Consider the following 23,170-nt stretch of genomic DNA (forward strand, 5'->3'; position numbering starts at 1 on the left):
CCCCATATAATCTAGACAACCCTCATCTACAACCCCTCATCTATCTATAGACTTTCAGATGAAATGTCGACCAAGGCAGACTTCGTCCAGTGCTAAAGCTTGTAAGTTACAATTCACCCAGACTCTAATCTTTGGTTCGTATCACTATGTGTCGTAATCAGAGAAGTAACATCGATCAAATAATGATATAGTCTAAGGTTCCTATATTGTAGGATCTAGGTTTTATACATTAAAACATACCGTGCCTTTTAGTATAGATTTTTTATTTTAAAATGCATGAACACTAGACTTCTGAGTTTTCACTTGCTTCATTTCAAAGTAAAGTACATTAACAAACTAAAAGTTAGATTTATGGGCTTAGGTTATAATCTAATCTCTGATTCGTCGATATCGGTCAATGACGTCATAATTAAAATACATGTATTTGATAAGGCCAAAAAATAAAATAAAATAATTGTTTCTGGTCAGGACAGATTGTCTACTGTGGTGCGACGATATGGCAAGCCGTTCGGCGATCTTCGGCAATCGCAGTTCCTATCAGTACGCATTAGTATTCAGTGCTACGGAGCGAGGCGACGACTTTGTTTTAGATGAAACGTAGCAAAAAAGGCATGAACGACCCCCCCCCCCCTCCCTCACCCCGGATCTGCAGACTGCCATCTACTGGACAAACACGAAAAAAAGACAGACACGAGGGTATTTAAGTGATGCGCGCGCAGGCCAGAAACAACGTGTTTTTTTTTTAATTTGGCCTATATTCCACTTTTTTACTTCATGGAGCATACGTGAACCTTATGATAACAATGTAAAGTTGTTATTTCATTTTCGTGTTCACTGAATCATGACAATGGTATATCTTCTCCTTCCCCTTTTATATTTCTGCTCACTCACCTTGGCGCAGTTGTCCTTACTACTTACTTAGTCACCAGGCAAGGCAGGGGACAAATTAAAGGTACGATATATTTAGATTTATGTAAATTTGATAGACAATCAATTCCACTTCGTAAACGATTAGCTGTGTCGTCATTTGATTCACGTGACGACTGTCTGTAGGAAAGAAATATTTCATTATTTGTTGAACGTCGAATAGAAATCACTTAACGACTGTAAACATACAAACAATACGGTTATTTATTAATTTCATAACAGACAAGGTAATTGTCAACGATCGTCTTTGAAAAGAATGATCGTTTGCAAGATAAAGTCACTTGATTTTAACCTGGTATTTCCCCACCGTCTACATTCCAGTAACATGAAAATGTTTTGTGTGGCCAAGATTCTCAAACAATAGGTAGAGTTTCACAATCAGTTAGTCTAAAGTCCGAGTCCATGGTGTAGCTGCGTGTTTTTTCTCAAATCCTATATACTTTGGTAGTTTTTGAGGTGCAGTCCCAGTGTGGTCACATCCAGTAGACATACCAAACTATCATGTACAAACTCACAAGTCTTGTCGTCGTCTGCTCGCTGTTGTGCGGTCTGGCACTCAGTCAGGACTTTGCCGATAGTAGTGCACATCACCACGGTGGCAAGAAGGTAAGTAAACACCATCAAACGTACTCTCTCTAATGTTAAAACGTTGGCTGTATTTTGTTTATATTGAAGAAAAGATATTGTCCTCTGAGTGCGTATTATATCGAGTACAGAGTCCAGAGTAACTTAGCCATATAGATGGCGTTGTTGTTGATCGGAGAACATGTACACATAATTATAAACAAACTCGCCCGTACAGTATTAGCTTACTGGAAATGTCTCTGACTGACTTTAATAACCCAAGATTGGCCTCCCATAAGTTTTTTTTTTTTACAAATTTCTCAAGCAAACACATACACCAAACTGACAGATTAACACAGACCTTAAAGACTTATATGAAAATTTTGACTGAAGATCTGCCCCTTTTCTTTTGCAATGGCGAGTACAATTGTTTGTAAAAAATCTTCTTGTTTATCATGGAACCGAGGTCGTAATAGTCAGCTGATCACGCGTACGTACATTGCATTGTTCCACGTCAACGTCGACATGTTTACATACATTTACAAACTCGTAGTGTATGTGTGTTCTATGGGTCGAAGCTACTGCTGTGGTATGCCCTGGTCTGTGACGTATGTACATGGTATTATTGATACAACTTATAGCGCATGCGTAAACCAAACAGACTTACATTATAACTACAACATTTATACCATAATTGTAGTTCTCTCTTCGTAGCTTTAAAGCTCGTTGTCGCAAGACAGGGATAGCCAAATAAAAGCCTCTTAGTGGGTACGTTTAAAAACGTTTTGACGGTGCCGTAAAGAGGTATGTGTGCTTTACAACACTCGCATTTGTACCATGACGTCGATTTCGTCATTAAAATAGAGGCTGTCGGCTGTTGATTCGTAGAGTTTTTGCTTTTGCCAAGGTCAAGTGCGAAATTAATCCTAGGAAATAAATCATGTATCGGCAAACAAACATGAAGAAACACCTATAAAACTAGGTAATAAAGTAGCGATGACATAGGAGATAAAGACTACTTGATTTGGATGCATGTTCCATCCATCGGTACAACAAGTATATAGATCATCGATTTAGGAGGGACGTTTGATACATCATTATTGTACCTTTACGTGCCTCTAATCCGCATTCAGTAGAAAATCTATGTGAACTTGCAAAAGATGTCCCACCATGCAACGAATTCGCAAACAATAACTAGAAATGTAAACAACCTCTCCCTTCCAACCTTTCATCTAATTATACCGAACGCACCCGAGTTCTGCCAATGCCAATCAAACTAAGGGCCACTGTGCCGTGGAACCGGAATTAGTGTAGTTATGTACTACATCTTATATAATTTATAGGACCACGTTTTCTAATTTTAGAAAAAGTTGATTTCATTTTGGTTTTATGTTGCTGTTTTGATGAGTCCTTTACAAGGGACACAGACCAAACACTACTGAAAATTGTAGAAACTTCACAAAGGCTTGTCATTATTATTATTATTATTATTATTATTATTATTATTATTATTATTATTATTATTATTATTATTATTATTATTATTATTATTTATTTATTTATTTATTTATTTATCTATCTATCTATTTATCTATCTATTTATTTATTTATTTATTTCTATTTGTTTATTTATTTATTTATTTATTTATTTATTTATTTATTTCTATTTATTTATTTATTTATTTATTTATTTATTTATTTCTATTTATTTATTTATTTATTTATTTATTTATTTCTATTTATTTATTTATTTATTTATTTATTTCTATTTATTTATTTATTTATTTATTTATTTATTTTTATCTTATAAAATCATGTCTATTTATTTATTTGTTCATTTAAGCACTATACTTATTGTAAATTTCAAGACCGTATTCCTCGTTCTAGTTTATTTTATTTGTAGCCATGCATTAAAATGCCGCACCAATCGCCACACAGTCATTGTGTGAAGTCTTTTAAAAATAAATGTTCAAGGTCCTTCTGTAAGCAGGATTGAACACAATTAAAGACTAAAGGTCAAAATAGACCCTGGGGGAAAAAAGACAAACGGAGATTCTGATCCATTTTTTTTCTTGAGGCAAACTCTTTGGAAAGTGTCGGCAGAAAGTCCTCCGTGTTTATATGACATGGCCGCTGTCACGTGACAGCAGAAGTCACAATAATGTCAGTTGATCGTGTGTTTATCATTAACTGTGACAGCAGCAAAAACGTAGGCTAACGACCGGCTCAACCATTCTACTTCTTTCAGGACAGACGCAGACCCATTGAGAACTCACCAGGCAGCTCCGGTGAATCTGTCTTGAATTTCGGTTCTGGTCCAGACATCAGTTCAGCCAGTGGAGATGTAGGTAGACTCGTTCTTATCTCAGCGCAAAAAGAGTTCGACGAAATTTTAATTTTTACCCCTAACAAATTAAACAGACTTTCCTTCGTCACGTGATTGCGTCATTAAAAACAATAATTGATAAAGACTACGCGGGAAACCGTATCAAACAAATCTTCGAAGGGGCCACAGAGACAAAAAATCTCGCGTCTTCCTTTCGTTTCTTATATCACGATTTAAAATTTGGTCTGACGAGGTCAACCGAGGCCGGTTGTGTTCGTTTCAACGGAAAGTCAGGATCGATACCGTGGCACAATTTCATAAGAACGTGAAGTATGACTGTCTTGTCGTTCCGCCCTTGCCGGAGGGGTTGACCGATGTGTGAGGGCGCCCCTTCACGGCCTACCTTACACCATGGAAGTATTATAACCTATGCTTCCATGCTTACACTGTGAAAGTTCTCAATGGCTATCGTGAAATCCTGTTGTGCCAGTATACATGTAAATGTATTAAATTATCACACGAGTCTAAATCACTTCCACTGCCTGTTCTAATCGCATATATACAAACTAGTATGTGGCCTGTAGTTATGCCCAAACAATACAAATTGTGATGTACAAACGACAAGGCCGGGGGAAAGCCATGTCGGGCCAAGTTAAAGTACCAGAATACTGACAATCATGTTTCTGGCTCTAAACCAAACAGTTAGCCTCGATCGCGCCGGTGTATATATAGTAAAAAAAATGGTGTTGTTATTTGCGGTTGCTGGGTGGGTGGGTAGGTGGGTGGTGGTGTGTGGTGGTGGTGGTGAAATATCTTGGTGTAAGCTCAGACCACTGGTCGGAGGTGTCAACTAGGGTTTCGAAATTTCCGATATGCAAGTCATTCACTTGTTACCCCTATTGTTCTAGATCTATTGTTCTGGTCTCATACGATATGGAACAGACGGCAACTATTATCTTATCTTGTCTGAAAGCCAGTGTTATCAGAACATTTCACCACCAGTTCATTATTAACATACCTATATTTTAATTAATATCGTTAGCGAAAAATAGTCCCCCCCCCCCAGTAGGACATCATGTGTGCCAAAAAGTTGGTTTTTTAAATTGTTTAATGGAGATTGTGAGTTTTCTGCTTTACTGCGACTGTTCTTAAATTTCCGTCTAAACAACGCTATTTGCATTATTTCATTCGTCAAATATTCGAGAACAGTTCATGCAGTAGACATTTTAGACCGGGATTCATTAGTCGAATATTTGACTACCTTTTACATCCTACCAATGACTTTTGGCGTCGGTTGGTTTATGCATGCCATGTAAACGAAAAAAAATTGTAAGTTTGTACTACAAAGTATTATTTACATTGTCATAACCAACATACAGCAGTACTTTACTTCCAGAATTTCTCTCGAAACTCTTATCTATAGCTCGGTTAACAAACTCTCCTTGTAAACGAGAGTGTGTTGAAAGTGGGCATTATCTTTATACACGTAATATGACGCTATAAAAAACCTTTGGGCTGCGCATAAGTCATTTGGTTTACATGTACCAAGCTGATGTACGGTTTTGGGATCTAGATAAACACAGAATAAGCTATTCCATGTACCACTGCTGATAAGAAGGACCGTGACTGGTACAACATGCCTTGAGTCAGTATGTCTTATCATACATTTAGATGCGGTCAACACAGCAGTGATAAACTCTGGATTACGTTTTGTATTTGCCGAGTGTTAAATAGTTTGTTTATCTACTGTACTGTACTGTACTGTACTGTACTATATAGTCATTTGTAGGTTAGGCCATAGCCCCTCGAGGGTCAATGGTTAGGCTAATATTTTATTCATATCACGTTATTATATTTAGGAATATTCCAAAATTACCGTCATTGGTGTTAATTTGCGCATTATTTTTGAATATTCATATTAGTCTTTTAACGCGATTTGTTTATGTTACGAACATCACTGAATAGAATTTTAGACCACATGCGACTGTGGTTCAGATTGGTATACAGAAAAATGCGATCAATCATTAGTCCTCAACATGTCATGTCAATCAATGGTCAACGTCTTACAGGGACGTTCTCTATATGAGCCTTGTCTGTCAACGTACGCCGTGACGGGGCGGCCTAACATATCGATCAACCCCTCTAATGGGATAAAGCAGGCCGGTGAGAGCGAACCAACACGTCGTATCTTACAGTGTAGCTGCAGTGGTGATATCCAGTTCATTAGATAACTTTATTTATCACACAAATGGCCAATATTGGTTGGCGGACGAAAACATACACAACACGAAAAAGACGTGAGAAACTATGCTACAACACCCCCAACACCCCCCCCCCCCCGCTTCAGCTCTGTTATTATTAGTTTGTTATATCCACCCGATACAGCCTCTGTAGTTATCCTAGGGTTTATCTGTTCATGTTTCCTTGTCTGTGATCTGTTACAGACGTGTTCTAGGTGTGTTGAATCTGCCCTACTACGTATACAGTGATTAAATGATTTTCTTAAACCTGAGCGACACATAACACATATTTTCATTATTCAAATCTTTCAGAACAAAATCGCAAAATGTCGTCAGAATTATATGGCTGAATGTGAAGAAGCAATCAATGGCCAGATCAACCTTGAGCTGTATGCATCACATGTCTACTTGTCAATGGTAAGATGTCAACATTCAAATGTACTTATATACATCACGATGAAATAGTTGTTTCGAGGGGTTACATGATATATATATCACAACTAAGGCTTCATATTAGTTTCAAAATATTGATTTCATTCTTTCATAGTCGACCCTGTAGTTGTATTAAATAAACCCACCATGGACTTAGCAGCCATTCCTTTATATTATACGTACATCTGTTGCAATTGTACCACAGGGAGCGCAGGAACCGCGTTAAAAATAAATAAGTAAATAAATAAACAAACAAACAAATCACTAAAATATGCGTGGATTAATATTTTAATCTCTCACTCGCTCGCTCACTCACTCATATCTCCCTCTCACTCGCTCCCTCTCCCCTCTCCCACCCTCTCTCTCTCTCTCCCTCCCTCCCTCCCCCTTCTCTCTCTCTCTCTCTCTCTCTCCCCCTCTCTCTCTCCCTCTCTCTCTCTCTCTCTCTCTCTCTCCCTCTCTCTCTCTCTCTCTCTCTCTCTCTCTCTCTCTCTCTCTCTCTCTCTCTCTCTCTCTCTCTCTCTCTCTCTCTCTCTCTCTCTCTCTCTCTCTCTCTCTCTCAAGAGGAACTTCTGATTAGGTTTTTGTTATCTCTGTCTATGGGTATGTGAGCTTTACTCACGAGGTTTATAATGAGTATACATTTCTCCTCCATCGTCAAGTATTAAATTGTGTCACTCATCCTATATTTTCTTGAAAAATGCAAAACTATAATTTTGTTCACACACACACACACACTCTCTCTCTCTCTCTCTCTCTCTCTCTCTCTCTCTCTCTCTCTCTCTCTCTCTCTCTCTCTCTCTCTCTCTCTCTCTCTCTCTCTCTCTCTCTTCTCTGGGTCTGTATGCTATTGAATTACTCTATCTCTATTTCTATAGTGTATTTTTATAGATATTATTATAATAGACTATTTCAATTATTTCATGCCAGTATATACATATATATAGCTCCTGAAGTTTAAAATGACATTTCATTTACTCATACACATTTTATTTATTTATTTATTTGTAACAAAGTTCCTGATCTCCCTGTTATTTTAGTGAATACTATGTTACAGAGTGCACGCCTTGAAAGAAAATTTTGGATATCACAATATTAATTCCCATCAAGTACTGTAGTACTCATCTGTAGCTTTAGAGCACCCTTAACGACTTAATGATTAGCCGTTGAGGGCGCTCTTATCATCCCATCCCATATCCCGGTGGCGTAACAGGCCAGTTTTGAAGTACAAATAAGCTTGTTTGTCACTTGTAGTTGTAACCACCTTATAAGGATAACGTGGCAATTTCAAAGAGTGGTTGTTTTTGTGCTTGGGGCTAATTCGCAAGATTTCACTTTGGAAATGGATTAAACATAATCTAAGTAATCCTCAAGGCTCTGATCCACTGATACAGTAACCCTAACATCTGATCCACTGATATGGTAACCCTAACATTTGATCCACTGATACAGTAACCCTAACATCTGATCCACTGATATGGTAACCCTAACATTTGATCCACTGATACGGTAACCCTAACATCTGATCCACTGATATGGTAACCCTAACATTTGATCCACTGATATGGTAACCCTAACATCTGATCCACTGATATGGTAACCCTAACATCTGATCCACTGATATGGTAACCCTAACATCTGATCCACTGATATGGTAACCCTAACATTTGATTGAAACCCCGTATGCCTACTGTATGTATAACGTTGATGTTAACACTGACATGTCATCTTCTCATTTCTAGTCCTTCTACTTCGATCGCAGTGATGTAGATCTACCTGGCTTTGCAAAATTCTTCAAGGATTCATCAGATGAAGAAAGAGAGCATGCTACGTTACTGATGAGATACCAAAACCAGAGAGGAGGAAGAGTCAAAATGATGAACGTCACTGTAAGTTGTAACAATGATATCACAATGATATTGACAGAAAGCGGCTGAAACGCGGGTTTTAAGCTATTTTTCTCAGTGGTTAGAATATCGGGGGATTGGGAAGGTCTCCTGTTGTTGAGTCCATTGTTTTGTTGGATGTAGAAGATTTCTAAGTGTTGTCGTGATTATATATATACCGTAGGGATATTTTGTTACGAGCAGAAAGACGGGTTTGAACCTATGTCTGGTGATATGAATGCATGGCAAGGATTCCATGTATACTGAGCATAGGTTGTGACTGGATGGAGAAATCCCAAAATGTTGTCATTCCGAATGGATGTGATAGTTACATGTGACCTAATGGCAAGTTTGTATGGTACCCTTTTTCATCTTCGTTTACATGCATGGGTAACACATTACATACACCCTCTCACAGCCATTGTAGCTGGAACAACGTTGAATCATTGCTGTGAATTATTTCAATTGACACTCCCCTTCTAATGATGTACCTACACTGGTTACAAAAGACTTTATGGTTGTTGTGGAGTCCTGTCCAATATATGACTATTGTAACAAGTTCTGCTTATCAATGCCTGCTTGTCACTGGTTGTAACAAGTTCTGTTTATCAATGCCTGCTTGTCACTGGTTGTAGTACAATTCTGCGTTACATTTCTGCCAACAGAAACCAGTGTATGATGAATGGGGAACTGGAAGAGGCGCCATGTTGGAAGCATTGGCCCTCGAAAAAGAAGTTAACCTAAGTCTGTTGAAAATTGAGAGTCTTGCTAATGACAATGGTGATCCACATGTAAGTTATCATTAAAATGACGTCATTGTGTAATCTTTCATTATCTGCATGTTTCTTTCAGTTCCAAAAAAGTCATATCTGATTAGCGTTTCATACAAATGTCAAGTTCCAGACGACATTACTATATGAATGACCCAAAAATCAGAGTTCACTTTGGGAAGAAGGCGAAACACTACGTGTATACCTCGTGCAAGGAAATTAACCATATTGAAGCATTTTGGTCAGAACATGTGATAACTGTGTGACATCAGTCCTAAAACATGCAAGTATACACAATAGAACCACAAGTGTCCACAAACTCCAACGGAGCACAGCATTGTCGCGAATGTAGAAACAATGTCAAAATATTGATAAACAAAACGATTGCATAGTTTGGACACGGGGGCGCTGTTTGGGAGCAGTTTTGAGAGCCAAAAATAGTTGGATACTACATGTTCCTTTGAATGAATCATCATGATCAGTATGTGCATGGTATGGCCAACTGGTCTGAAGGTCACAATCAATTTCTTTTTAATTTTGTCGACTTTTTTTATGTACAATGTATTGATTGCCATGCAATTCAACCCTTGTATCCCCAAAGTATTACCATGCAATTCAACCCTTGTATCCCCAATGTATTTCGCCCTACGACATTTACTTTGGAAGTGACTTACAAAGCGGGTACCATATGAATAGACTATGACGTATTGACTATAGCTTAAATCAGAACTAGTCTTCTTACATTATTATTCTTTTTTTACCTTACAGCTTGCCGACTTCATCACAGAAAATTTCCTGACTGAACAAGTAGAATCGATCGAAGAATTGTCAAGGCATGTTGCTAGTCTTGACCGTGTTGGTCCAAATCTTGGTGAATACATGTATGATAGGAAATTACTTGGCAAAGAATAACATGCCACCGAAAAGAAAATTAACACAACTTTAGTAGTTAGAAATCAACCCTTTCCCTTTATTTTAATAATGTACTTTCAAGCATTTTTACTTTTATTTTTCACAATGCCACTTAATTTGATTGTTGTTTAATTGTCTTAACTTTGTGGTTCCAAAATATCCTGCCCCTATATTCATGTCTCACTACAACGTAGAGAGAGTGCATTCTGAAACAACTGTACCAATTTTCCATCCTGGTCTAAGATTAAACGCAGTAAGTAGCATTCAGCTTTCCATCCTGGTCGGCAATCATCATCAGAATCTCCAAAAGCTACCAAGCTGTTGAACATTTTAGTCATTCTCTCCGTCTTTTGTTCACTATGTGTATTAAAGGGATACAAGCTGTCTTTATACATTATAGGTCGTGATCAATACTTTTGTTGTATTTCTGAACGGTACTCGCAGTAGTCTACTTACTGAATCACACCGAACTTTTACTTACAATTGACTGAACTCAAACTTGGTATAACAATATACATTATAAATGGTCTGATCATTATGGTATGATGACGTAATTTTTCATACGTACAGTGAAAAATGTCAAGTAAATCCCTACCTTGCAATCAATTGTTCTAATAATGTCAGCTGACAGGAGTAATGCCATATAAGGCAGAAGTAATACCATATAAGGCATGCATCGATATTAGCATTATACAACAACAGTTTAATTGATGGTTTATGTCACGTGAGTAAACGAGTTTATAAATTCAGTTGGTGCCACATTAATGTCTGTCCATCATTTCTGGTGTATTCGTCGTTTTAAAAGCGAGAGAACTGCTTAGCAAAATTGATTTCTGTTGTAAAATTGAATTAAGAAGAGCCATGATAAGCATAACGAACTACAGTTTAGCATACATCCTAAATACCGTTAGATGACAGCCATCCAACCACTAAGCCAGGATGTATTTACACCATTATACGTTACATAACCATGACAACGTAATGTTAAGAAACAGCAAAACATGTTTTCATTATCGTAGAGATTTGAAATCCCAATTAAAAATCTATTTAGTAAGAATTACCTTGAAGTATGAAAAATAAAAGTAATGTATCCTGAATAAAAGTCTTGATAATAGAAAGAAACGTTTTTGATTTTGTGTACACAAGTTTGATCTTATGTGTGGTTTATGCGTATGGGGTCACCCTTTAGAATGCATTTAGTAAGGTGTTCTCAGTAGGTACGAACGCTGATGTGTTTCTTTGATCAGTCGCAAGCATACATGCGTGCGTGCGTGCGTGCGTGCGTATTTCTTTATGTGTGTATATGTGTGTGTGTCACACACGTCAGCCAATGTAATAGCCTCCTCCAGGTGGTGCTGTTTGGGGGCTGAAAAGATGTTACAGTGACTATATTACAAGTGTAACACCCATGCATTTGATTATGGTGACAAGATTAAGGTGGACACAAACAAAAACCATTTTTGTTGTAGTTTATTACATATACATGTATACACATTATACATGATAGTGTTGTCTTAGAGATGAAACCACATTGTAATGCTGATAGTGTCAACTCAAGTGTCTGTACCATGTATACTTGAAGTCCACACTGAATCAAAAGTTGTATGTGATTGATACATACATTGTATTGTGTGTGTAGTCATATCAATGTCCATTCATAGATTGACTAGATCAAGTTAAGGGAGTGATCAGTTTCTACAGCCTGGGGTAAAATTACAAGCCATGTTGTACTGAAGATAGTGTCAACACTGAGTCTTTACCACATACACATGGAGTCCACACTGAATCAAAAGTTGTATGTGATTTATCCATACACTGTATTGTGTGTGTAATCATATCAATGTCCATTCATAGATTGACTAGATCAACTTAAGCTATGGACATTGATATGTCATGTCACAATATATACAATTATTATAATAGTTTTAGTTTGTGTCTTTCTAAACTTGTCAAAAGTGATCTCACCAAAGTAATCTATTGCGCTTACTTACACCCATGGGCTTCACACACAAACAAACATCACTGACAAGCTGCAACCATATTGTTTTAATATCAGACTTTTATAAAATACTCTACATGCAAGTACAATACAATAATCCATACAAAAGTGGTTACATTATCATTTCTATAACAACAGGGGTTAGTTAGGCATTGCTAACCCAAACTTGGCCCCGCACTAAAAACCAGAGATAAAAAATATTTTTAAAACTCTGGAATAGCATAGGCATATATCATAATTGCATCCATAAAGTACATCCATCCCCTAAATAAAATATAATACTCTCCCCTTGATAAAAAGTACATCCATCCCCTAAATAAAATATATTTCTCCCCAAATGAAATATTTCTCTCCCCTAAATGAAGTATTTATTAAAAAGTACACCCAACCTCAAATACAACTTATTTCTCTCCTTAATATAAAGTACATCCACCCCCTAAATGAAAAGTACATCCATCCCCTAAATAAAAAGTACATCCATCCCCTAAATAAAAGTACATCCATCCCCTAAATAAAATATTTCTCTCCCCTTAATAAAAAAAGTGCATCCATCCCCTAAATAAAATATTTCTCTCCCCTTAATCAAAAGTACATCCATCCCCTAAATAAAATATTTCTCTCCCCTTTATAATATAAAGTACATCCATCCCCTCAACACAATTCTTTTTTAATCCAACAAAATTTATTTTGGACCATGTGCGCCCTCTGGTACAGATACCTTGTTATAGCTAGGCCACGTAAGGGTTTTTCCCAAGAAGTGTTACAGTCCAAAATTAACAAAATGTCATATTTCAGAAATTGGGATATTTAGATTAAAATCATACAACAGGTTTGTGAGAGGTCTTGAACTATTCTTCATATTTCACGACCCATTTTGGACTTGACGTATCATCAGTCAAAGGGTTACTTAAGATGAGTATGCGATTATTAACTTCAAGTAGAGAGATTATTACCAATTAGATGTAATTAGTATATGTTAAGTGTTTACCAGTAATGTCTTAATGATTAGGACATTGTAACTGTAATCACCTCGAGAAGAATAAATTTGTCTCACATTAATTTTTTATTTAATCAAGTCACGCCATGTGACGTGATGTTAAGAAGTAGTTATGTAGAGGTAAGGTTACTAGTATCTTAAGAATTTATGTTGTAAACATGTATTTTTTTAAATAGAAAAATGAGGTAATCCGCCCGACACTTTCAATGTATAAATGGTTATAAATGGTAAAAAGAAATAAAATAAATCAGTTTGGCAGTGGAAAATCTGCGATGATTTAGGTCACCCGAGTTATGTTGCCTGTGTTGTCCCCCCGGGGGGGGGGGGGTGTAACTCCCATAGATGGTAATACAGGGAGGGTCCTCGCGGAAGGGGTTGTTTTTTTTTGTGCTGTTAGAGTATCAGAGAGGGTGCATTTTTCATGAGATCTTGGTATGAGAAAGAGTCGATTGAATCAAAACTGACGTTAATTAACAGAAAACATGTAGTCAGCAATGGAACCAGGTGTAGCTACCTTCAAAATTTCCGACCTCGCGTCGCTCTTGTCACACTATATGCACTAGATCTAGGTTTGTTTCGTCGCAAAAACAAAACAGAGGAATTAGAGGTAGCTCTATTCATAGAACAGCAACTGAGGGGATCTGGTCAACTGCATGGGTATCGATGGATGATAGGGAAACAGTAAGATTACTCCTCGGTGTTCTTCACCCAGAGGGTGTTGAACTCAGTTCAAAACGTCGGTTTCGACGAAGGACATATCGTTCCTGTGGGCCAAACTTCACAGAAGGGCACAAACAAAGTAGAAATTTGATGAGCAATACAACAACGGCTGTGTTCGTTTATCACGTGGCTTATGCCAAGGTAAAGGCACCAGAGGGCGCACATGGTCCGAAAAAATAATTTTGTTGGATAAAAAAAAATATTTGTTGGATATATGTTACCGATACATGTTACCGATGTTTACATTATTACTTTTAATTACTTTTAAACAGTAAATCCCAAAGGAGTTCTGAGTTCTAGAAATGTTTGCATGTTATCTGGTGGATTATTTTGATAAGTACACACTGAAGAAAAATGTGTCATAGAAGTAATTATTTATATAAATGAAAATCCCTCTCGCACACTGATGACAATCACGCAAGTGTTTCAAAAAGTTACATACTAAACTTCAAATTGGATAACTTGAAAAAATTGTTAGCGATGCCAATGCCACTTTGATTAATAGGACGAATGTATTAATACTCCTGATAAAATCATACAATAGTTCATGGCTACAGATATACACCCATCAGGATGATAAGTATTCATCTTCTTACAAAGTTGTTCTACGGACTTGTCAACCTTAAATATGAAGGAAAGAGACCTGTAACAAGGAATTCAATAAAGAGAAGAGAAAAGAAGTTGTAGAGAGACTGACAGGACAGAAAGGCCAGATAATAGATCTGAAAAAATACAGATTTTTTCCCTTGCCCCCTTTTTTTATTTCGCCCGCCCACCCGCCCGCCCGCCCCGCCTGACTATTCCACTGGAGATGAGAAACAAAAAAAGGTCACCCTAATATAGGTCACACACATAAGAAAGAGTGGGTTATGGCTCCATATAACCAACTGAAATCAAGGCCTCTGATTGGCCAGGTCGGTCTAGCAGTAGTATAAGTGCCTTTAGATCACGAGTTCCTTAGTACTACGTCAGAGCCGAATGAACAATGGTTGTGATGGTACTGCTGTGCACAAGTCTATTGTCTAATCTTGTCGCCTAATGTAGGACAGCACATCATACATAGACATATATACCTGACAGACAATGAGTACTTGGCCCAGCCCTTGAGTAATGTATAGTAACAGGTGTACGTAGATGACATTGTTGATAATTAGGGAGGGTTTTCTGAGGTCATCGATGACGAATTCTCTCGTGACAATGGTGTACAATTTATATTTAGATATTGGTATCTATTACAGGTCAGGAATAAGTCTCTACGTGTAAACTGCTCCACATATTGTGGACAGCTATAGCGAAATACCAAACACATCCTTGTAGATTACATTTGGTCCCAGAATGCCAACATTTCTAGACAGGTGCGTACTGTGTTATATTGCCTGTGGCCCGGAATCTGAACACCCCCTTCTCTCATATTAGGGGGAAACGAAGTAATTTAGGCCAATGACTGCTAATTATAGCACATGTACCTCAAATACAACTTTCAATGTACATGTAATTAGTTCTACATTATTCTATTAAGATTTAATAAAAGATACACTGTGTGGCGGTCGTAGAAAATATTCACATTGAAAATAAAACATATGTTGTACCATGTTATATGTAAAGACCAAAATCGTTTGATCTTGGAGAGCCGGGGAAGGGGGCGGGGGAGAAGGGGGGGGGGGGGCTGTAGATACCGGTAATAAAGTACATCAAGTAAGGACTAGCCGTTGCCTATAATTTCACACACGATTTAATACTTTCCACACTAGCGTTTCACGGTAATTTCACCCTACTGTTTCTGGAGAAGCAAACTTTTTATCCTCGTAAGTTTATTAACTATAGTACTAAGGCAACATTTCGATTGCTCAAAACCAGTCAGCTCCCATGAGGTATGTCCATGATATGAAATGGTTTATGTATACTCGACACTGTAAGACAATCCACCACAATTCGTAAATTACAAGTTGGCAACGCCTTCCCGTATAAGCCTTAGTACGGTAACAACACCTGAGTTATCGTTGTTGTTTAGGGGAAAGAGTGGTTGGTTATGATTCACAGCACACGTCACACAGACAGTGTATGTATGTATGTATGTATGTATGTATGTATGTATGTATGTATGTATGTATGTATGTATGTATGTATGTATGTATGTATGTATGTATGTATATGTGTGTGTGTGTGTATGTATGTATGTATGTGTGTGTGTGTGTGTGTGTGTGTGTGTGCATGCGAGACAACGATTATTTATCAATCGTCTTTGTGTCCGCGATTGCTCATACCCATGAGTAATTTCAATATTTTAAATTTCAATGCCGATCTTTATATAAAAAAGTCACGACCCAGTTATAGTACTTACTCAGGGAGCGATCAGTTTTTACGGCCGGGGGGTGGGCCAGTGACTTTTTGTTCGTGTTGTTACAGTACTTAAAAATGGTGACCCCCTGCAATTCATCCACAAAAAAAACCACCCGCCCCCCTCTGTCAAATATAAAAACACACTGCCCCCCCCCCATCTGTTGTCAAGAAACATTTTTCTTGTTCTTGCAAAAGACACTATTCTCAGCGCATAATACCGCACACTGCATAGTTAATTTTACATGTTACATTTTCAGTAATTTTAAGTGTATCTGGTAAATTGCTAACCAATATCGATTGCTCTTTAGACAGGAACGTTAACCCTATGTGAAGTATGATTGTCTGTTCACTGACATGCAAAATATTCATGGTTTAGTAACAAAAAGTTCTAGGATATCTCTTAGATTGGGTGAATTAATTATCAAGTACAGTATTAGAAATGGAGTTAATATAATTGTAAACCCATGTCAATGTATGTACACACATTGACCAGTTTGCACTCTTCAAGGCACTTGTTTGTCCTGTTCATAATTGTTCAGTTTAATCATGGCAGTGGCTCAAACCTCCCCTCCCTTCATTGACTAAACTGCTAATTATAAGGAAAATGTTTTTGAACAGGTTTTGAATAACGAAATGTTATAAATGTCATTGATTTTAAAATAGGAATTAAAAATGTCATTACAAAGTTGTCTGAACTACAGCTGTTTCAGAACTAGATTACTAATTCAATTCACTTACTACTGGCTATGTTGTCCAGTATATTGCTGACAACATGACAGCCTTGAGATCAATGGTTCAAAAACTAAATTCCTTTAGTAAGGCCTCAGACCCCCCTTTCCCCACCCCCTTCTAACTAAATTGGTCAAATTGTTACACACAGCACAATCAATTTTAAATCAGTACTGAGATAATATATATGAATATTTCATAGTATTATGTAGTGCTATGGATACAAAGCCAATATGTAGTGAGGAAAAATAGCTCTTTTATTGGCACTAATGTATTTTAGTGTCATGCATTTACTACATGTATAACAAAATTTTGTATTGGAGTACAAAATAGATTTCATTATAAAATGTCAAATGTCAAACAGACGAACACACATCATCGCCATACGCTCCCTAACTAAAAAAATTTGGGTTTTATCCTACATTGGACTATTGATCTCACCCCTAAATCAGTTTGGGACTTCTAACGGAGATGATCGTAGTAATCATAATGCATACGTATAAAATGTATAGGAACTAGACTAACTATATACATGGACATTGAATATCCAATATCTAGACACAGGCTTGGTCAGATACTTTCAGTCACAGTGTTTGTCACATATTATTTCAAAATGTCCTAAAATGGTTATTTTTTTGTGCGCAATTCAACATGTTCAGATCAATGGACGATTTTAGAGTCCAGTAAATTTTAAGGTATGTTATTTCTTATGTGTTATGTGGACTGCTACGTCGGGCAAGTTGTTATACCACATGATGACACAATGTAACGCACGGTGTGCAATAAATTGAGAAGTAATTTCTAACAAAACTGTTGCTTAAAGGTGGCCATAGTGCAGTGCTGTGACTCCATGTCATATGTATGGGATGTATCAAGAGACAAAGTATTAATGTTATATTTGAATGTATATTTATAGCTATTTATTGTTTGCGGTTTATATTATGCACCTACATTTGTTGTTTAATAAATGGATGGAAATTTAAGTATAGCAGCGTGGCTCATGATTTCATTTAGTTGTTGAAAATAAGGTGAACGCCTTATTCACTTTGTAAAAATGATGACTCATTCATTGAGTCCCAAATTGCGGTACCCCCCCCCTCCCTACAGCCGTAAAGACTGATCGTTCCCTTATTGTCATGACATTGTCACAACCTCGGCCACTTATATTTGCCGTTCCACTCATAACCAATCAGCATAGCTGTACTATCGATATTATGCTGATCTATATGAACAATACCCCCTCCGAAATGACATATTCTCCACTATACTTATTCTTAATTTCTTTAAAAATCTTTAATAAATTACAAATTTTCATATATGCAATATATATAGTGTATTTTGATTGCAGTGTGTGAGATTTATAGGGATGAGTTGTGGTTATTTTTAACATCAGCGATATTAAACAGCCGAGAAAGGCAGGAGGGAAACATTGAACGGCACAGCTTCCAGAAGATTATACAAACGGTGTTCGTCGCCGAAGTCTCCATTCGCTCTAGAGATTGTTTCCGCGTCAACAGTGTTTGAACGATTCAACTCTAGTTTTTCCGACACCACTTAATTTGAAACTTTTTCTTCAAATTCACATTAATTTGATCAAGAAAAATGGCAGCCCAGTGTCGTCAAAACTACCACTCTGACAGTGAGGCAGGTATCAACAAGCAGATCAACATGGAACTGTACGCCTCCTACGTTTACCAATCCATGGTAAGTCGACTTACAAATATTCGCATTAAAATGCCGTGTTGTCGGATGACTCATACAGTTACGGTCGTTAGAAAGCGTCTTTAACATCCAGAGCTCCGTTTAATATGCTCATTTTGGCAAGGCGTATCATATTTTTCTTGAAGAATCGGGGCAACTAACTACATGCTCTTGGTGGAATATTTCGTGTGCGTCATGGCTGAAGCACATCCGGGAACTTTGTAAGGGAGCGCATGACGATGTGTGTTCATCTGTTTGACATTGTCTGACCTTGTAAACAACTTTAGCGGGTATTTATGTTGTTAAAATGCAGGGTAGAATTTCATGTTTATGCAATAAATGGTTAGATTTCACTGCTTAAAATGTTTAGCTATGAAAAAGAGACAGTCCTGTTCTCTCATTGTATTCGACAGTAGGTTCGTATTTTGTATGCAGGATGTGCATAGTCGAGCCCCTCCCCAGGTCACACAATGTATCACGTGATGACTCACTTCGTTACACCAAGTGACCGTAGCTTTGTTTGAAAAAAAGTGAATTGGTATTTTTGTATAGATCTGTTAGCAATAGTATATAATACTACAGTCTAGTTTTACTATAGCAGTAATGTAGTCAATGATGTAATTAAATGTAGTGCAATAAATTTTTGATATAATTGTGTTTGTTAGGTAAGGTACACTGTTAATGAGCTTTGTATTTACTTACAGGGGTTCTACTTTGCACGTGATGATATTGCTCTGCATGGTTTCAGCAAATACTTCAAGAAGGCATCTGAGGAGGAGCGTGAACACGCTGAGAAATTGATGAAGTTCCAGAACCAACGTGGAGGACGCATTGTGTTGCAGGGTATTAACAAACCAGACAAGGATGAATGGGGCACTGGAACGGATGCCATGCAGGCTGCCTTGACTCTGGAGAAGAGTGTTAACCAGGCTCTGCTGGACCTGCACAAGATTGCAGACTCCCATGGTGATGCTCAGGTCAGTGTACAGGATGATATTATCACTGCAGTGTTTTTCAGTTCTTGTGGGTGGGGGGGGGGGGGCATTTAAGAGAATGCTGCCCTTTATCTGTTGACATCAATATGTTGAATGAACACGTTCCCTCAATTGTAGATTTGTGTGTGTACATTTGAGTATAGTAAAATAACTTGACATTATATAAGGGGGTCTCTCAATTATGATACAAATTTTAAATAAGTTATTTATATATGACGATGGACAAAAATGTCAGAATTATAATAATGCTTATAATTCTCTCTGTATTTATTCCAGATGTGCGACTTCATTGAGACCGAGTACCTAACTGAGCAAGTTGAAGCCATCAAGGAGATTTCTGACCACATTACCAATCTGAAGCGTGTAACCGGTGGTGGCTGTACTGGTCTGGGTGAATACATGTTTGATAAGGAAACCCTGGATGGTGGATCTTAGGTTGTGTATACTACTACCCACCTAGTGCTCGAATTGAACATTTGACAACAAAACGAAAAGCATCGACATTTAAAGAACTTAAAGCCAAAAAAGCACTGAAAATTGTCAGCAAAATAAACATGTGATTTATGTTCCGTAGCGTATGGGTTGTGTTAGTAAAACTCTCGGCAAGCCTCACTGTCATAGTATAGCTGGTCACGATATCTGGCAGACCAAAGTCAACAGCTTATCTCAGCAGTGCTTTTGTAATGATTAGCAACTGATGTAACTTCCAGTACATTGTTCCAACATTCTAGCATTGAAATCAGTACTAAAAGAGTTCACATTATTTTACCAGTATCTAATATCGAAAGTGGTCACTAACATTAACAAAAACACTGCTAGGGTTATCAGTTGATATGATAAAAGAACATCCATGGTCATGTAACTTGTAAACCTGTATATATACTATATCTATGCTTATCATTCTATCTGATCAAGACCAAGTGTTCAATAAATATCATAGGTAAAATGTAATGTTCTTGCATGGTTTTCTTTCATGGGAGAATTGTGATGCATATGTGTGTTACTGTTTGAATGTTACTGTGGTATGTAGAGCTAGGTTGCGAGTGTATGGTGGTCTCCTTTGACATATCACTGACTACTACACTGATGTTGGTTGTGAGTACTAGTAGCAAGTGCATGAGTGGAAATGTGTGTTGGGGCCTTGTTGGGAACTTGTTTAGTGGCAAGGCTGTCTCACCTTGGATGTGTGGTATCCCTCACAGTCTCCCTAATTGGTATTTTTGTGGGCTGATAAGCAATAACTCCCTGAAACATTGTCTTGACTTTGATCAACAAGTCTAGATCTTGCAACAGAAACAAAAGTTACTGAACTTGTACAGCCCTCACACTCATGATCTTGAGGAAGAAACCTGTTTATATTTCCATAAAAAAACTTTCAAGATGTATGATGTACCAAACCAGCTGTTGCCATGGAAAAATACTGATGCCTAAAACACAGTAGCAAGATCACTTTAGACACCAAGAGACACAAACTTAAATTATTGTGATAACAGTGCCTTGCATAACTGGGTGATAATGGTCTGTGATATTGTCATTGGGATAACATGACACCATGCCCCTGGCCCCTAGCCCTAAAAATGTACATTTGAAAGTGCACACATGAAGTTTTGCACTGGTTTTCCAAAAACCATTCTTTCATGGCTAGCAAACCTAGATACGATAAATGTGATGAGCTAACCAAGTTGCCGGTCTATTGTAAGTACACCCAGTAATTACCAATGAGCTAACTGAGTTGCTGGTCTACTGTAAGGGACCGGACAGAATTTACGGCAGGGGGGGCCATGAAAAAAATGGGAGGCTTGAAGGGGGGGGGGGGGCATGAAAATTCTCATGGTTTGAAAGGGGGGGGCCGCGAAATATTTTGTCATTGAAAAAAATTAATATGTTAGAAAATTTAGCATTGCATGAGATAGCACTTGATATCGCCTTTAATATTGAATGTCTACACTTTCATTTATGTATTAAAATGGAAGTGTGTACGTTTGTATGTACCTATTTAGTGAAGCATATAAACACTACTCAAGATTAATTTGATACACCCTGAATTACTCCAAGTTGTTCACACACACACACACACACATATGTATACATACATATACATACATACATACATACATACATACATTTTAGCACTGTGGAAACAGGTTCAGTGTGTAATTACCATCAAGGATAAATATATATATATATATATATATATATATATATATATATATATATATATATATATATATATATATATACAAAATACACAAGTTATGGTACGGAGCCGTTACTCAGAGTTTCACGCTTGAATGCGATCTTCGGACGAAGATCGCATTCAAGCGTGAAACTCTGAGTAACGGCTCCGTACCATAACTTGTGTATTTTGTGTAATACAGCTCTACTTCTCAGTATTGAGCGCTTTTCCTTCAGTTTATGACTTACCTCTTACACTGAATTAGTATATATATATATATATATATATATATGGTAATATACTAGCATAGGACCTGTAATTTATGTGATTAACAAGTGACCTTTTGGTGAAAAATGTAAATACAAAAACGTCTGGCCAGATTAATTTAGATAGGTGTTTTATTTCTTTCCTTGACACTATTCTTGAGTTTCACTCTCAGACTCACTAGAGTCTGAAGATGTGAGGCAAGACTTGTCTTTCTTTCTATCTAAAACCAGTGAAATTAAACTATTTCCCTCCTCAGCATCATCAAATGCATCTATCTGTACTAAATATTGCAAAGCATTTAGATGTCTGCGTGGTGTTAAGTGTTTTTTCATCAGTGACTTTGCACTAACTTTGGTAGTTGCCTTCTGGCCGTATTTTCCTACAACCTTATCCACAGTTAAGAAGGAGATATTGTTTTAGAAGAAATTCGTAGTGATAGTGACACCGATACATCAAGTACTAGTGACAGTGACAGTGAGAGTGACAGCGAATCAAATGAGTCTAGCCATCAAAAAGACCAGGATGTTCAAACTAGATCAGGTAGACTGGCTGGATCATGGAAACTTGCCTTTATATAAATTCAAGATTATGAATAAAGGGATTGTATTGCAAAGGCTATTCATCATTGACACTTCAAGCTTAATGTGAATGGTTTAGAAAACTGTGAGTAATACTCATCTGATCACTGTACAGTGTATTGAATACAATTCTGAATTTGCTGTCCCCATCATGAAGTCACAAATGCCTGACACTATAGGTTTAAATATGTATGGTTTTGGAACTGAAAGCATATTGATTACATCTAAGTATTCCACAACATTCTGAATTTCTTTGCACTTTCATGAAGTCACAAATGTCTTACATTTACATGTGTATTGGTAATGCATTTGGTGTAAGAAAGTGAAAGCTATATTTGTCAGACCTCAGTGTGCATAAAATCCTTAATTAGTTTGCTAGCACTTCATGACATCACAAATGTCTGACATTAGATAGTTATTGTGTTATGAGTATAAATAGATATTTGAATACACTATGTAGGTGATGTGATGTCCTTAGATACTCCCCACAAATGTCCCCACTACAGTTTTTCGCAAATCACGCATGTGAATGTGTGTTTACTCTGTGTCTGTGTTTCTGTGTATGTATCAGTGAATGACAGTTAAAACCACCACATCAAATGCCTTGGTAT

The 23,170-nt window shown here is 37.2% G+C and overlaps 2 protein-coding genes across 3 annotated transcripts; both read left to right on the top strand.

Moving 5' to 3' along the window:
- The first annotated feature begins 1,278 nt into the window (after positions 1-1,278).
- Positions 1,279-11,159, top strand: LOC144448386 (soma ferritin-like). 2 transcript variants are annotated; one of them, XM_078138609.1, is made up of 6 exons: positions 1,279-1,533; positions 3,740-3,835; positions 6,370-6,474; positions 8,232-8,378; positions 9,041-9,166; positions 9,914-11,159. In XM_078138609.1, the coding sequence occupies exons 1-6, from the start codon at positions 1,429-1,431 to the stop codon at positions 10,055-10,057; spliced, it is 723 nt and encodes a 240-aa protein (XP_077994735.1). In that variant the 5' UTR covers positions 1,279-1,428; the 3' UTR covers positions 10,058-11,159. The 2 variants fall into 2 exon arrangements, with proteins under 2 accessions (XP_077994735.1, XP_077994736.1); XM_078138610.1 differs by lacking the exon at positions 3,740-3,835.
- A 7,148-nt stretch (positions 11,160-18,307) lies between these two features.
- On the top strand, positions 18,308-20,489 carry LOC144448356 (soma ferritin-like). The gene is made up of 3 exons (XM_078138572.1): positions 18,308-18,546; positions 19,248-19,520; positions 19,815-20,489. Exons 1-3 carry the CDS (start codon positions 18,445-18,447, stop codon positions 19,971-19,973), a joined length of 534 nt encoding a protein of 177 aa, XP_077994698.1. The 5' UTR covers positions 18,308-18,444; the 3' UTR covers positions 19,974-20,489.
- Positions 20,490-23,170: the final 2,681 nt, after the last annotated feature.

This window comes from Glandiceps talaboti, chromosome 17, assembly GCF_964340395.1.
Source record: "Glandiceps talaboti chromosome 17, keGlaTala1.1, whole genome shotgun sequence".
Lineage (NCBI taxonomy): Eukaryota > Metazoa > Hemichordata > Enteropneusta > Spengelidae > Glandiceps > Glandiceps talaboti.

What these genes read in the sequence shown, in the direction of transcription:
- LOC144448356 (XM_078138572.1), top strand. Translation starts at nt 18,445, where the DNA reads ATGGCAGCCCAGTGTCGTCAAAACTACCACTCTGACAGTGAGGCAGGT. An exon ending in CCTACGTTTACCAATCCATG is followed by an intron (nt 18,547 to 19,247) that starts GTAAGTCGACTT and finishes ATTTACTTACAG; the next exon opens with GGGTTCTACTTTGCACGTGA. An exon ending in ACTCCCATGGTGATGCTCAG is followed by an intron (nt 19,521 to 19,814) that starts GTCAGTGTACAG and finishes TATTTATTCCAG; the next exon opens with ATGTGCGACTTCATTGAGAC.
- LOC144448386 (XM_078138609.1), top strand. Translation starts at nt 1,429, where the DNA reads ATGTACAAACTCACAAGTCTTGTCGTCGTCTGCTCGCTGTTGTGCGGT. An exon ending in CACATGTCTACTTGTCAATG is followed by an intron (nt 6,475 to 8,231) that starts GTAAGATGTCAA and finishes TCTCATTTCTAG; the next exon opens with TCCTTCTACTTCGATCGCAG. An exon ending in ATGACAATGGTGATCCACAT is followed by an intron (nt 9,167 to 9,913) that starts GTAAGTTATCAT and finishes TTTACCTTACAG; the next exon opens with CTTGCCGACTTCATCACAGA.